The sequence below is a fragment of the Pristiophorus japonicus genome, chromosome 14 (genome assembly GCF_044704955.1).
Source record: "Pristiophorus japonicus isolate sPriJap1 chromosome 14, sPriJap1.hap1, whole genome shotgun sequence".
Classification (NCBI taxonomy): Eukaryota; Metazoa; Chordata; class Chondrichthyes; family Pristiophoridae; genus Pristiophorus; species Pristiophorus japonicus.
The window spans coordinates 100785507-100801828 of NC_091990.1; the positions used below are offsets into that span (position 1 = coordinate 100785507).

General features: G+C 46.3%; 1 protein-coding gene across 4 annotated transcripts in view; it reads right to left on the reverse strand.

Moving 5' to 3' along the window:
- Positions 1-16322, reverse strand: part of LOC139279999 (protein phosphatase 1 regulatory subunit 12A-like) — a 286266-nt gene that overhangs the window by 170422 nt on the left and 99522 nt on the right. For all 4 annotated transcript variants that reach the window (XR_011596579.1, XM_070899408.1, XM_070899407.1 and 1 more), the window contains exon 2: positions 5737-5867. Coding sequence is in view for 3 of the 4 variants with exons in the window: in XM_070899407.1 (XP_070755508.1) it covers positions 5737-5867 (131 nt within the window). In the remaining variant the exon portion in view is untranslated. The remainder of the gene's footprint in view (positions 1-5736; positions 5868-16322) is intronic.

Here is a 16322-nt window from a genome sequence, read left to right on the forward strand (position 1 = left end):
CTGTGTAGGTCCCTTTTTGGCATACCTAATCTGCACAGTCTCATCAAGCAATCCCAGGTCTTAAAAGTGCCGAGAGATGCGGATAACAAAGATGTGAGCACAATACTTTATTTAAGTACAGAACTAGAGGACAAAGGTTTAAAATCAATAAGCCTAAGCGAGATTTATTAGAAGCACCTTTTTCCCTCACACATTAAGGGACACAAACTAAGAGCGAGGAAGTTCAGAGTTGTGGGGGTAGGGGAGAATGAAACTGAGCCTGATACACCATGGGACAGGACAAAGTGTTATAGTTATAAAGTATCTCAGAAACCAAACACAATACAGCTGAGTTTAAAGTGAAGTTTACAATAGAGAATGGGAAGAGCAAAACAGAGGGTTGAAGGGATAAGGGGGAAACAGGGAACCAAAGTGAAAAACATAATTAAAAGGAAGGGATACAGAGGAACAATGGAACACTTGCCAAAATATATAATAACCATATACCACCAAAGAAAGAGGTGAAACAAAGGACTGTATAGCGGGGTACTTAATTATATTTACAAAAATTCATTTCCAAGATGTGGGTGTTGCTGGCAAGGACAGGATTTATTACCCATCCCTACTGGTCCCAGGAAAATGGTGGTGGGCCGCCTTAAACTGCTGGTGGTGGTTTGATACAATTGATTGGCTTGCTAGACCACTTTAAAGGGTAGTGAAGAGTCAATCATGTTGGCATGGGACTGAAGTCACATGTGGGCCAAACCGGGTAAGGACGACAGGTTTCCTTCCCTAAAGGATATTAGTGAACCAGTCAAGATATCACTACAATCCGACAGCTTCATGGACAGTTTTACTAATATCAGTTCTTTACTTATTTCCAGATTTTTATAAAGTAAATTCAAATTCTCAAACAAATCCAGTAACATAAGCACTACACTACAGTACCCAATAATCAACTGAATGAAGTTGATCATCTCCTGATGAGCATCTCTGGGAAAACTACTGGAAGCAGAAATAATGCTCAAGGATTGGAGAAGTGTGAACATAACGGCAATTTATTAAAAGGTGCATAAAGATAACCCTCTGAACTGCAGGATAGTGAACCCGACATCTGTAGTAGGTCAAACATTAGAGGACATCCTGAGGGAGGGAAAATGAATCATCTGGAGAAAGAGGGAGTCAGCATCGCTTCATGGGAGGGAGGTCATCATGTCTGACAAATCTATCAGAGTCCTTTGAGAAGATAACAGATTCAATAGATAAACAGCACTTAGGAGATGTTAAAATGGAAAAGTGCAAAGTAATACGATTGAGAAAGAGGAATAAACAATGAGAGTTTAAATTAAGCCAGAGCAATACGGAATAAGTCTCAGGAACTGATCATTAATTTGTCCTGACCCACCTGGAGTTTTCTGCAAAATTCTAAATACTTACTCAGTGGGAGATCCTGACATTGGAGATGGTGCCAAGATGGGCAACTAAATAGATTAGTCATCTGCACTTTGAAGTAAAGGACTGGAAACTACAAATGTTGCCTGGACTGGAGAATTTTATCTATGAGGAAAGATTAGAGATGCTGGGTCTGTTTTCTTTGGAACGGAGGAGGCTAAGGAGAGACCTGATTGAGCACCATTGGAGCAGGCCGTGGTACGTAAGGAACAGCGTGGCAGCGTACCATATCAGGGAGCAGCACGTGCTGGAGAAGACAGCTACGGCAGTGAAGAGGGATGTCACCAAGATCCAGGTCAGTGATTGGAGAGTGGGCAGGTAGAGTGGGAGTGGTGAAGTCGGGGCGAAGGAGCGGCGAGAGTTCATAGAGGGATGTGATCGGGGCCCAGGAGAGGCACGAGTTCAGGGCCCAGAAGAGGTAAGGGCCCAGGGGCAGCACGGGCCAGCCCACACGGCGCTATGTGTGCGCACTAGGTCCGTGCAGCAGAGCTGGTTTCCAGTCGTCTTGGTTAATCCTTGTCACTGGACCAAGATCTAGCTCTGTCAAGTCCGTGTGGTGGCTGGTGTGCAACGGCCAACACACGTTAAAAAAAATCCACGGACAGGCATCTTCCATCCTTCAAGATTTAGTTCGGGACCTGGAATTTTAGGTCCTCCATTGAAATACCTGTGAACTTTGTGAAGTGGAAGCCAGTCATCCTTGATTCGAGGGACAGCCTAAGATGATAAAATTATGAGGGGCCTGGCTAGAAAGGATCTGCTTCCCTTGGCAGAGGGGTCAATAACCAGGGGGCATAGATTTAAAGTAATTGGGGGGATATTTAGAGGCGATATGAGGGAAAATGTCTTCACCCAGAGGGTAGTGGGGGTCTGGAACTCACTGCCTGAAAGGATGGTAGAGGCAGAAACCCTCACCCACATTTAAAAGATACTTGGATGTGCACTTGAAGTGCCGTAACCTACAGGGCTACGGACCAAGAGCTGGAAAGTTAAATTAGGCTGGATAAGCTCTTTGTTGGCCGGCGCAGACATGATGGGCCGAATTGGCCTCCTTCCGTACTGTGAGTTTCTATGATTCTATGGTGAAAAGGTGCATCAGATCAGACTTCATTTAGATATTCAAGATTCTTAGAAGCATATATAAGCTGATTCCTAATAATGCTTGGCATAATCACAAAATCTCATGAACGGGAAGGTGAATAGTTAGTTTAGATTTAACTACTTTACACAGAGGCTGGTGAATATATACTCAAGAAAGAAAGACTTGCATTTATAAAGCATCTTTCATGACCACCGGACATCCCAAAGTGTTTTACAGCCAATCAAGTACTTTATGAAGTGTAGTCACTGTTGTAATGTAGGAAATGCGAGAGTCAATTTGCGCGCACAGCAAGCTCCCTCAAAGAGTAATATCATAATGACAGATAATTGACAGATTGGAAAAGCCGGTTTCCAGCGCATGTGCATTGCACCCCGAAAACCAGCTTTTGCGAGGCCTCGCTGGGTTCGTGTGCACTTCTCACAGAGGCTGGAATTATCGGCCCAATATCATAATAAATAGGAGCAAGAAGTAGGCCATTCGGCCCCTCAACCCTGCTCCGCCATTAAATAAGATCATGGCTGATCTTCTACCTCAACTTCACTTTCCTGCACTATCACTCTATCCCTTCATTCCCTTAATACTCAAAAAACTATTGCTCTCTGTCTTGAACAAACTCAATGACTGAGCTTCCACGGCCCTATGAGGTAGAGAATTCCAGAGATTCACCACCCTCTGAGTGAAGCTATTTCGTCTCATCTCAGTCCTAAATGGCCGACCCGTTATTCTGAGTCTGTGACCCCCCTGGTTCTAGACTCTCCAGCCACAGGAAACATCCCCCTGAATTTACTTTGTCAAACCCTGTAACTATTTTACATGTTTCAATGAGATCACCTCTCATTCTTCTAAACTCTAGAGAATATAGCCTAGTCTACTCAGTCTCTTTTCATCGGACAATCCCCCCATCCCAGGAATCAGTCTGGTGAACTTTCATTGCACTCCCTCTATGGCAAGTATATCCTCCCTTAGATAAGGAGACCAAAACTGTACACAATACTCCATGTGTGGTCTCACCAGGGCCCTATATAATGATAGTAAGACATCTTTACTCTTATACTCAAATCCTCTTGTAATAAAGCCCAACATACCATTTGTTTTGTTAATTGCTTGCTGTACCTGCATGTTAACTTTGTGATTCGTATACAAGGAAACCCAGGTCCCTCTGAACACCAACATTTCCCAATCTCTCACCGTTTAAAAAAATACTCTGCTTTTCTATTTTTCCTACCAAAGTGGATAACCACATTCCATTTGCCATGATCTTGCCCACTCACTTAGTCTGTTTGAAGTCACTTGAAGTTCCTTTGCATCTTCCTCACAACTTAGACTCCCACCTCGAGTTATCCCCGGTGTCCTGGCCAATATTTATCCCTCAATCAACATAGCAAAAAAACAAATTATCTGGTCATTATCACATTGCTGTTAACGGGAGCTTGCTTGTGCGCAAATTGGCTGCCACATTCCCTACATTACAACAGTGACTACACTCCACTTCATTGGCTGTAAAGCGCTTTGAGATGTCCGGTGGTCATGAACGGCACTATATAAATCCAAGTCTTTATTTTTTTCTTTCTTTTAGCTTTGTATCATCAGCAAACTTGGATATATTTCATTTGGTCCCCTCATCCAAATCATTGATATAGATTGTGGATAGCTGAGGCCCAAGCATTGATCCTTGCAGTACCCCACTAGTTACAGTCTGCTAACCCGAAAATGACTTGTTTATTCCTACTCTCTGTCCGTTAACAAAGCCTCACTGCGTGCTAATATTTTACCCCCAATCCCATGAGCCCTAATTTTGTTTAATAACCTCTTTTGTGGTACCTTATACAATGCCTTCTGAAATTCCAAATACCCCACATCCACTGGTTCCCCCTTATCTATTCTATTAGTTATAACCTCAAAAAACTCTGGCAAACATGATTTCTGTTTCATAATCCCATTATTATTTTCTAAGTGCCCTGTTACCACATCCTTAGATTCTAGCATTTTCCCTACTACTGATATCAGGCTAACTGGTCTCTCCGTTTTCTCTCTCCCTCCTTTCTTAATAGCAGAAAGAAAGAGGGGAGAAACTGAGAGTAGCGCGTTGGGGGAAGGGAGGAAAATGCCAACATGAACTAGGGGAACGTAGATGAAAATGCCAGCATGAAGCTGCAATGGGAGGTGGGGGGGAGGAAGAAGAATGTCATTGTGGACTGGGGAATGGAGGATAGTACCAGCTTGAACTGAGATGGGGGTGGGGGGGACAAAGAGAGTGCCGGGTTGAATGGAGAAGAGTGAACTGAGAGGGTTAGAGAGGGAAAGAGTGTTTCGGTGCACCAGTGGAGAAAGAGAAAAATGAGGAAATTATAGTTTGGTTACCCAACAGTCACTTATTTTCTTCTGTCTTTCAGGCTGAAAATGTATCAGTTGTGCAGTATAAAACTGCTTAAATTAATCAGAGCACCTAATTTTTAATATAAAAATTCACAATGTTCGAGGTGAACAAATCCCCACCCTCTTGTAATGCATGAACAGTTCCCACAAAGGAGTGGGGGCAGCACTTGGAAGCAGAATGCAAAATTCTAAGCTCGCTGCCGAAAACCTTCACCAGAATGGTCAAGACAATAGCTAACAGCCATTTTATTTTTAAAGCAAATCATCCATTATTCCTGGGAGGAAGGCATTTTAAAAAAAATCCTTCCCAATTAAGCAGTAGTTTTCAATAGAATTGATTAAGCGTTCCTTCTTATTTAGCTAAAACAAAAATTGCAATGCCAACATTCATTTGTCGAGTCCAAGATACTGGAAATGCACCAAATAGTGTCAAAAGTCCATTTTTACTGAGGGTTCGGCCTCCAGACAATTCTCGAAAATAAATTGTGTGCCTCGAATCCTTGAATCTCTCAAGCTTTCATGTGCAGTACTTTTAGGTTTTTTTTGCTCAGAACCAGAGTGAAGGAATATTGGGTTATCTACAGCTTACGGTATAAGCCCGTGTCCACTGCGTTTTCAGTGCAATTGCTTGTTTTAGAGTCGTCGGCTTTTTTTGAAGCTATTGGTCAGCTTTTGCTCATTTTCTAGCTGGGCTTGTATGAATCACAGTTGATTATTGGAGACATTAGGCTCAATAAATGTTTATTCGGGAAATTTGCTCAATTGTCCCCAATAGTGTAACAATGAACATGCATCAGTTCCTATCGACTTGCTGTATCCATACTCACTCGGTGATCTCCGTGAAACCGCAGGATGCTGCTGCATGTAATGCTGTCCAGCCCTCATTGTCAGGCTGATTGACACTGGCTCCATGGTCCAGCAGGAAAGTGACCATCTCCAGATTTTCGTCGATGCAAGCCTGTCAGAGGGCAGAAGACAATCAGTGAACAGTCTCATAATGCTGTTGCTTTGCATGCTACCCTCAGCCACTCTCTTATTGTACCCGGCTCGGTTAGGGTCAAACTGCGAAAATGAGTTACTCCAAGGCCTCCTGCGGTGATGCTGATTGTGAGCCACAGGATGTGCTGATCTCAACAAGTGTGACAGGAAAAATGTTACAGGACGGAAATGTGCATCTGGAAGTCTTCATATATTACTGGTCAATCTCCTGTGGTGTTGCTTACAGCAAGTTGAAGGGTGTGGTGGGTTGGTAAGGATTTGAAGCTTTGGTGGGGAAAAAGCAGGATTCCAGGCAGGGAGGGCTAAGGTTTTTATAATAGTAATGGAAGGAAGGAAGAATAGCCAGAAAATAAAGGAGCCAGGAGAGAGGGCACAAAATAAATAAGTAAGCGCACGCACATTCATACAATTAAAGAAAGAAATTAACTGAACTGGCGAGAAGGGCCCCAGCACTTCCTTAAGAATCTGTTACATCTCGAACTTTTCCAGTTCTGAGGAAGTCTCACAGACCCAAAATGTTAACTCTGTTTCTCTCCACAGATCCTGCCTGACCTGCTGAGATTTCCAGCATTTTCTGTTTTTATTATGGAAGAGAAGGGAATTATATTTATTAAATACAAGATGATTCGGTCAAGAGCTAGATCAGCACAGGGTAGGTGAGCAGTGGGACCCTTTTAATTTAATTATATGTAAAGGATCGATCTGGAATCCAGAATGGTGGGAAGGGCAATTTAACTAAGTGACTGTTTTATTTAATAGTTTTCGACAATGCTAGTTGGCAGCCAGGGCCGATGAAGGGGCCAGCGATCCCAGTTATATTTTCGAGCCGGGCGGGGGCAGGAAGCAGAGGTGAATGGCTTCTGGAGCAGAAGCTGTAGCTGAAAACACAATTTTTTTAAATATATATATATATATATATATATATATATCGAGAAAGGTGGGGCCGGATTTTTCTAAAGAACTACAGTCGGAGGGCTTGAGGAGTAGGCCAAGGATGATAGGAGTGTGCCATAGGCAAAGCAGGACAGCAGCTGACAGGGGAGCACGCCCAGAGGCTGAGCTGGCCAGCTGGGGTTGCCAACTCTGGTTTAATGTATTCCTGGAAATTTGATCACGTGACATTTGACTGCTGTTTGCAAATGTACTGCATTTACCTAAGTTCAGTGTCTTGGTATCACCAAGCCCCGAATAAAATATGACATTTTGTTTTATAGTGAGGTAAATAACATAATTTATAAATTAAAGAACATAAAAGAATCGAAAGATTTAAGGATAATGATACGTCCTTACTGCACAGTATAAATGCACACGAGGCCCATGCTTGAGAGGTCAGTCTGTGACCTGTACTTTATTCCTTCGCACTCAAGTGATGAAGATGGGTGGAGCTTCCCCTTTTATACCTGAAGGTCCAGGTTAGGAGTGTCTCCCACCTAGTGGTCAGTGTTCTCACGGTGTACAACTTAGGTCAGTTTATACATGGGTTACAATGCTGGTTGAATACATGACATCACCTCCCCCCACAAAGTCTTATTGGGATCACAGGTTGAGTCTCTCTGGTGGTTTGTGCTCCCTTGTAGAGCGCCTGAGTTGGGGCTCCGGTTGTTGGGCGCTGGCCTGAGTGTCTGCTGTTTGCAGTGCCTCAGGCCTGTCTGGACTGCCCACAGTGACTGGGCTCTCCTCCCTTTGGTTACGGTGTTCGGTCACCTGTGGTGGAGTGAACTCGATATTGTGTTCTTCCTCTGCTTCTTCTATGGGGTTGCTGAACCTTTTTTTTGTTTGATCCACATGTTTGCAGCAGATTTGTCCATTGGTAAGTTTAACTACCAGAATCCTATTTCCCTCTTTGGCAACCACAGTGCCTGCGAGCCATTTGGGCCCTGCAGCGTAGTGGAGGACAAAAACAGGATCATTTACATCAATACATCGCGCCCTCGCATTCCTGTCATGGTAGTGATATTGTGACTGGCGCCTGCTCTCGACAATTTCTTTCATGGTGGGGTGTATCAGGGATAATCGGGTTTTGAGCGTCCTTTTCATTAGTAGCTCTGCGGGTGGAACCCCTGTGAGCGAGTGTGGTCGGGATCTATAGGCCAACAGGAGGCATGATAAGCGGGTTTGTAGGGAACCCCCTTGGAATCTGAGCATCCCCTGTTTGATTATCTGCACTGCTCATTCTGCCTGGCCGTTTGAGGCCGGCTTGAACGGTGCCGTTCTAACATGGTTAATTCCATTGCCTGCCATGAAGTCCTGGAATTCAGTGCTTGTGAAGCACGGGCCATTGTCGCTGACCAAGATGTCAGGTAGACCGTGGGCGGCGAACATTGCCCGTAGACTTTCTACCGTGGCAGAGGATCTGCTTGAATTTAAAATGTCACACTCGATCCATTTGAAGTAGGCGTCTACTACAACCAAAAATATTTTCTCCATGAAAGGACCTGCGTAGTCCACATGGATGCGTGACCAAGGCTTGACGGGCCATGGCCAGGGGCTAAGGGGGGCTTCCCTGGGCGCATTGCCCAGCTGGGCACACGTTTTGCACCTGAGAACACAAAGTTCCAGATCTGCGTCTATCCCTGGCCACCAAACGTATGACCTGGCAATTGCCTTCATCGTGGAGTTCTCTGATGAACACCTCTCTGCCCATCTGGGGCATGACTACGTGGTTTCCCCACAGTAGGCAATCGGCCTGAATCGAGAGTTCATCCTTGCGCCTGTGAAATGGTTTAAATTTCTCAGGGCATGCCCTGTACGTGGCTGCCCAGTCCCCATTCAGGACACATTTCTTGACCAGAGACAATAGCGGGTCTCTATTTGTCCAGACTTTAATCTGACGGGCTGTCACGGGTGAGCATTCGCTTCCGAAAGCTTCAACAGCCATGACCATCTCAGCACCAGGCTCGGTAGCCCCCTCAGTGGTGGCTAGTGGGAGCCTGCTGAGTGCATCGGCGCAGTTTTCGGTGCCCGGTCTGTGCCGAATTGTGTAGTCATAGGCGGTTAACGTGAGTGCCCACCTCTGTATGCGGGCCGATGCGTTTGCATTTATGGCCTTGTTGTCGGCCAAAAGGGACTTTAGGGGTTTGTGATCTGTCTCCAGCTCAAATTTCCTGCCAAACAGGTACTGGTGCATTTTCTTTACCGCATATACACATGCGAGCGCCTCCTTTTCTACCATCCCGTAGCCCCTTTCTGCCTGGGACAGACTCCTGGAGGCATAAGCTACCGGCTGTAACTGACCCTTGGCATTGACATGCTGCAACACACACCCGACACCATAGACGACGCATCGCATGTTAACACAAGTTTCTTACATGGGTCATATAGTGTTAACAGATTGTTGGAACATAACAAATTGCGTGCTCTATTAAAAGCCCTTTCCTGGCTGTCCCCCCAGACTCATTCGCGACCTTTGCGTAGGAGCACGTGTAGCGGCTCAAGCAGCGTGCTCAATTTGGGAAGAAAGTTACCAAAATAGTTCAGGAGCCCCAGGAATGAACGCAGCTCCGTCATGTTACGGGGTCTGGGTGCTCTCTGGATCGCTTCCGTCTTGGATGCAGTAGGGCTGATCCCGTCTGCTGCTACCCTCATCCCCAGGAATTCTACCTCTGGAGCTAGGAAGACGCACTTCGCCTTTTTCAGTCGCAGACCAACCCGGTCCAGTCTGCGTAGCACCTCCTCCAGGTTGTGGAGGTGTTCTTCAGTATCGTAACCCGTAATGAGGATGTCGTCCTGAAAAACCACCGTCCCTGGAATCGACTTGAGGAGGCTTTCCATATTTCGTTGGAAGATCGCGGCGGCCGAGCGAATCCTGAACAGACATCTGTTGTACTCAAACAACCCCTTGTGTGTCGTGATGGTGGTCAGCTTCTTCGACTCACTCGCCAGCTCCTGGGTCATGTAAGCTGAGGTCAGGTCCAATTTTGAAAAAAGTTTGCCACCGGATAGCGTCGCAAAGAGGTCCTCCGCTCTCGGTCGTGGGTACTGGTCTTGGAGTGACACCCGATTGATGGTGGCCTTGTAATCGCCACATATCCTGACCGACCCATCCGCCTTGAGCACCGACACAATCGGGCTCGCCCAGTCACTGAATTCGACTGGCGAGATGATGCCTTCCCTCAACAGGCAGTCCAATTCGCCTTCTATCTTTTCCCGCATCATGTACGGCACCGCTCTGGCCTTGTGGTGTACTGGTCTGCCGTCCGGGTTTATGTGAATCACCACCTTGGCCCCCATGAAAGTGCCAATGCCGGGTTGAAATAATGAGTCAAATTTGTCCAGGACCTGTGAGCATGATACTCGCTCCACAGAGGAAATTGCATGGACATCGCCCCATTTCCAGTTCATGATAGCAAGCCAACTCCTCCCCAGTAGTGCGGGACCATCCCCTGGGACAATCCAGAGTGGCAATCTGTTCTCCGAATCTTTGTGGGTCACAACTACCGTGGCACTGCCTAGCACCGGAATGATCTGCTTTGTGTAAGTCCATAGCTGTGCATCAATCGGCGATAATTTTGGCCTCCTGGCCTTGGATGCCCACAACTTTTCGAACTGTTTGATACCCATCAGGGACTGGCTGGCACCCGTGTCTAACTCCATTGATACTGGGATGCCATTGAGGAGCACTTTCATCATTATCGGTGGCGTCCTGGTGTATGAACTGTATACGTGCTCCACATGAACTCGCTGAACTTCAGCTTCCAGCGATTTCCCCCAGTGTCCATTTCTGCAGGTATTTTGCTCACCTCTGCAAACTCCGGCTGAATGTATGCCTCCACGCCTCCAGCATGAGTTGCGGTTTGAAACAAAAGGTCCCTTGCCAGTCGATCGTCCCTGACTGCCCCTGTTATTGTCCTTGAGTGCACCATTAACAGGTGTTGATGGCCCCATTACTGGCCGCATTGTCCCTTGCAATGGCGTGAATCGCTGTTCAGCTTGCCATTGTCTCTGTCGAACTCCCCCTCTGGGTTCGACTACATGTTGGGGCATGCCCGACTGCCCTTGTCTACCTGGAGAACTGTGTGCTGCTTTAACAATGTTGAATCTCTGTCCCAACCATTCCTTAACACAGTACCGCTCGTCTGTTCTGCTAGTGGCCATGCTCGCGTGGTTTAAATCCCAGTTTCTTGTCGCCATTGATACTTCCTTACTGCACAGTATAAATGCACACAAGGCCCATGCTTGAGAGGTCAGTCTGTGATCTGTCCTTTATTCCTTCACACTCAAGTGATGAAGGTGGGTGGAGCTTCCCCTTTTATACCTGAAGGTCTAGGTTAGGAGTGTCTCCCACCTAGTGGTCAGTGTTCTCATGGTGTACAACTTAGGTCAGTTTATACATGGGTTACAATGCTGGTTGAATACATGACAGATAAGTAATATTTAAATCAAAGCGACTGCTGCCCTTTAAGCCGCACAGCAATCTGGAGCTCCCGCACTGCCGGCTCACAGTCTTTTAAATTCAAAAACCACGCATACGCCGGCCATGCGGCTGTGATGTTTCTGCAGTATATACCGCATTGAGAAGCACCAAGTAAATACCACTGATTCAACAAAAACATCGGTGATACTAACGTCTGCGTACAATTTTATAACCTTTAACAATACACAGCAAATATTAAAAAATAATGAATAAAACCAATACCAAACCTAATTCAATTCACCTACTGCCACACCCCAACGGCGAAGCCCAGCTTCAGGGCGGTGAAGCTCAGTCTTCAGGGAGCAGCAACAAAGCTGCCCGAGTCCCAGAACAATACATATTATACAACAGCACACATCACAGGCTAACATGAACTGTCCCTCACTCCAGATTGTGTTTCTCGCTCCCTTCTCCCGTTTGTGTTGCTCTCTCTCCATTCCCAGTTCATTTTGCTCTCTCCCAGTTTGTTTGTGTGTGTGTGTGTTTCTCTCCCCTCAAATAACTGCACCCACCCTGGCCCAGATTCTGTTTCTCTCTACCTCCCTCTCCAAGTATGTCTTTCTCTACCTCGCTCTCCTAGTTTCTCTCGCAGGAATCTGGGTTTCCAGGTGATTTTCATTGGCCTCAATAACATCACCCTCACAACTGACAATGAACCTCGAATAGTGGGGGACCTGCAGGGCTCGGACAAGGCATTTTGGCCGCAGGCTACAATAGCCAGCGTACAGTGCATGCGCAAACCACAGAGTCGCCAACGGCAGTGCTCGGGAGACCAATGCCCATTACGGGAGGGAGGAGGATTGGGAACTCGATGGGCCAAGGCCCCACTTGTATTTTAAATTTAGGCTGGTGGCCTTTGGGAATAGCAGTTTGATTTAATAATTTCAGTAAGAATCATCCAATGGGGGTAACGAAGAGTCCTCTTCGCTTGCCAATTGGTGTGGGAAGGCCGGGTGCCGTGAGGATGGGTGTTTTGGGTGGGAGTGTGGGGGGCAGGACGGTAGGAGGCAGCTCATCATGTGATGAAACCTCCAGGAATATATTTAACCAGCGAGCGAGGAACACGACACCATCACCTAGTGGCCAAGAGCCTGCAATTTCAGCGTGACAAGCAAAATGTTTACGGTTATTCTATTTAAATGTTGACAAAAGCTTTACGCGAAATAGCGATAAAGTAAGGGTAATGTGGCACTCCAAGGCTTTTACTACATTATATATGTATATATGGCGTACTTATTTTCTCCCTTACTCCTTACTGCGCTAAAGGTACTGACCCTTGCTGCAATAAAGCTTCATTGGCAGAGGCACCCTCCTGCACCACACACAAGTTGACAATCTTCACATATGATTCTAGAAAATGAATGTTTTGACTGGCTATTTCACCACATAGGACACCAGACACAAATCCAACCCGATCCTTACCTAATGTCCACACATGCACACTTTCTAAAAGAGGGGGAACTTGGGCCCTGTCTGGTTTGTACAGCTCAGCACCGCACCATTTATTACATTGTATTAAAAGGGTACGTGAACAGTTAGGGGAGAGATCCTGCAAAAGGGATGGGAGGCTACTGCGTAGCACAATGGGGGAGGGAAGGGAAGAAGGGGGTGGCGGAGGAAATCATGCGGGGGTGGGGGGGCGCGGGGGGGCTGAGTCAGAGATACTCCCATTGAACTGTAAAAGCAGCAGGAAAGCTCACAAATTATAAGCCGTAACCAAGGCAATATGGCAAAACAAAACAGCATAAATCCCCTTCTATCAGGAAGCTCCATCTGAACAGGATCCCCGAAACAGATACGCATCTGGAAAAATTTCAGCCATTCCATTTTCTTAGTGGCTGTGAGTGTATGTCTTTGTTTGTCTGCTTGTTGGGTGGAAAGGCAGGAAACAGAAACAGAGTACTGACTGAAAAGTAGCAATGGCATCAATGGGAGTACTGAAATATCTGGCTCCTTGCAGGCGGACACATCAATGTGAGTTCAGCATTGCGGGCCTGTCCATGTGAAACAGGGAGAAATATTTAGGTTCTGACCCTGTCTTTATCTGTCCGTCACTCTTCGTAAGTTCAAATCGCAGCTAACATGCAGGTACAGCAAGCAATTAAGAAAGCAAATGGTAGGTTAGCATTTATTGCAAGGGGAAATGAGTAAAAGGGTAAGGAAGTCAGGCTGCAATTGTTATTTTAGTCATTCGTCTGATGTGGGCGTCACTGGCAAGGCTAGCATTTATTGCCCATCCCTAATTGCCCTTGAGAAGGTGGTGGTGAGCCGCCTTCTTGACTTGCTGCAGTCCGTGTGGTGAAGGTGCTCCCACAGTGCTGTTAGGGAGGGAGTTCCAGGATTTTTACCCAGCAACGATGAAGGAACGGGGATATATTTCCAAGTCAGAATGGTGTGTAACATGGAGGGGAACTTGGAGGTGGTGGTGTTCCCATGCACCTGTTGCCCTTGTCCTTCTAGGTGGTAGAGGTCGCAGGTTTGGGAGGTGCTGCCGAAGAAATCTTGGTGAGTTGTTGCAGTGCATCTTGTAGATGGTACACACTGCAGCCACAGTGTGCCGGTGGTGGAGGATGTGAATGTTGAAGGTGGTGGATGGGGTGCCAATCAAGCAGATTGCTTTGTCCTGCATGGTGTCGAGCTTCTTTAATGTTGTTAGAGCTGCACTCATCCAAGCAAGCGTAGTGTATTCCCTCACACTCTTGACTTGTGCCTTGTAGATGGTTGAGTCAGGAGGTGAGACACTCACCACAGAAAACCCAGCCTCTGACTTGCTCTTGTGGCCACAGTATGTATGTGCCTGGTCCAGTTACCCCCAGGATGTTGATGGTGAGAGATTCGGTGATGGTAATGCCATTGAATGTCATGGGGCGGTGGTTAGACTCTCTCTTGTTGCAACGGCCACCACACGTTAAAAAAATCCACACACAGGCATCTTCCACCCTTCAAGATTCAGTTCGGGACCTGGAATTTTAGGTACTTCATTGAAACACCTGTGAACTTCTTGAGGTGGAAGCAAGTCATCCTCGATTCGAGGGACTGCCTATGATGATGATGTGAAGAATGTCACTGCCTGGCGCTTGTGTGGCGCAAATGTTACTTCCCACTTATCAGTCCAGGTCTTGCTGCATGCGGGCATGGACTGCTTCATTATCTGAGGAGTTGCTAATGAAACTGAACACTGTGCAATCATCAGCGAATATCCCCACTTCTGACCTTATGCCGGAGCTAAGGTCATTGATGAAGCAGTTGAAGATGGTTGGGCCTAGGACACTGCCCTGAGGAATTCCTGCATCGATGTCGTGGGCTGGGATGATTGACCTCCAACCACCACAACCATTTTCCTTTGTGCTAGGTATGACTCCAGCCAGTGGAGAGTTTTCCCCTGATTCCTATTGACTTCAGTTTTACTAGGGCTCCTTGATGCCACACTCAGGCAAAAGCTGCGTTGATGTCAAGGGCAGTCACTCTCCCCTCATGTCTGCAATTCAGCTCTTTTGTCCATGTTTGAACCAAGGCTGTAATGAGGTCTGGAGCCGAGTGGTCCTGGCCAAACCCAAACTGAGCATCGGTGAGCAGGTTATTGGTGAGTAAGTGCTGCTTGATAGCACTGTCGATGACACCTTCCATCACTTTGCTGATGATTGAGAGAAGACTGATGGGGCGGTAATTGGCCGGATTGGATTTGACCTGATTTTTGTGGACAGGGCATAGCTGGGAAGTTTTCCACATTGTCAGGTAGATGCCAGTTGTAGCTGTGCTGGAACAGCTTGGCTAGAGGCACAGCTTGTTCTGGAGCAAGTCTTCAGCACAACAACCGGGATATTGTCGGGGCCCATAGCTTTTGCTGTATCCAGTGCACTCAGCCGTTTCCTGATATCGTGTGCCGTGAATCGAATTGGCTGAAGACTGGCTTCCGTGATGGTGGGGATCTTGCAGTCAGAATCAGGTGAATTTATAATGTGAAACAAAAAAATGGCAGACCAATTGAACAAATACTTTGGTTCTGTCTTTACTAAGGAAGACACAAATAACCTTCCAGAAATAATAGGAGTCCGAGGGTCAAGCGAGAAGGAGGAACTGAAGGAAATCCTTATTAGTCAGGAAATTGTGTTAGGGAAATTGATGGGATTGAAGATCGATATCAGGCCCTGGGGATTTAAGTACTCTGGGATGCATCCTAAGGAAGTGGCCCTAGAAATAGTGGATGCATTGGTGATCATTTTCCAACATTCTATTGACTCTCGATCAGTCCCTATGGACTGGAGGGTAGCTAATGTAACACCACTTTTTTAAAAAGGTGGGAGAGAGAAACAGGGAATTATAGACCGGTTAGCCTGACATCGGTGGTGGGGAAAATGTTGGAATCAATTATTAAAGATGAAATAGCAGAGCATTTGGAAAGCAGCGACAGGATCGGTCCAAGTCAGCATGGATTTATGAAAGGGAAATCATGCTTGACAAATCTTCTAGAATTTTTTGAGGATGTAACTAGTAGAGTGGACAAGGGAGAACCAGTGGTTGTGGTATATTTCGACTTTCAAAAGGCTTTTGACAAGGTCCCACATAAGAGATTAGTGTGCAAAATTAAAGCACATGGTATTGGGGGAAATGTATTGATGTGGATAGAGAACTGGTTGGCAGACAGGAAGCAGAGAGTCAGAATAAATGGGTCCTTTTCAGAATGGCAGGCAGTGACTAATGGGGTGCCGCAAGGTTCAGTGCTGGGACCCCAGCTATTTACAATATACATTAATGATTTTGATGAAAGAATTAAATGTAATATCTCCAAGTTCGCAGATGACACTAAACTGGGTGATGGTGAGAGCTGTGAGGAGGATGCTAAGAGGCTGCAGGGTGACTTGGACAGGTTAGGTGAGTGGGCAAACGCATGGCAGATGCAGTATAATGTGGATAAATGTGAGGTTATCCACTTTGGTGGCAAAAACAGGAAGGAAGATTATTATCTGAATGGTGACAGATTAGGAAAAGGGACGGTGCAAT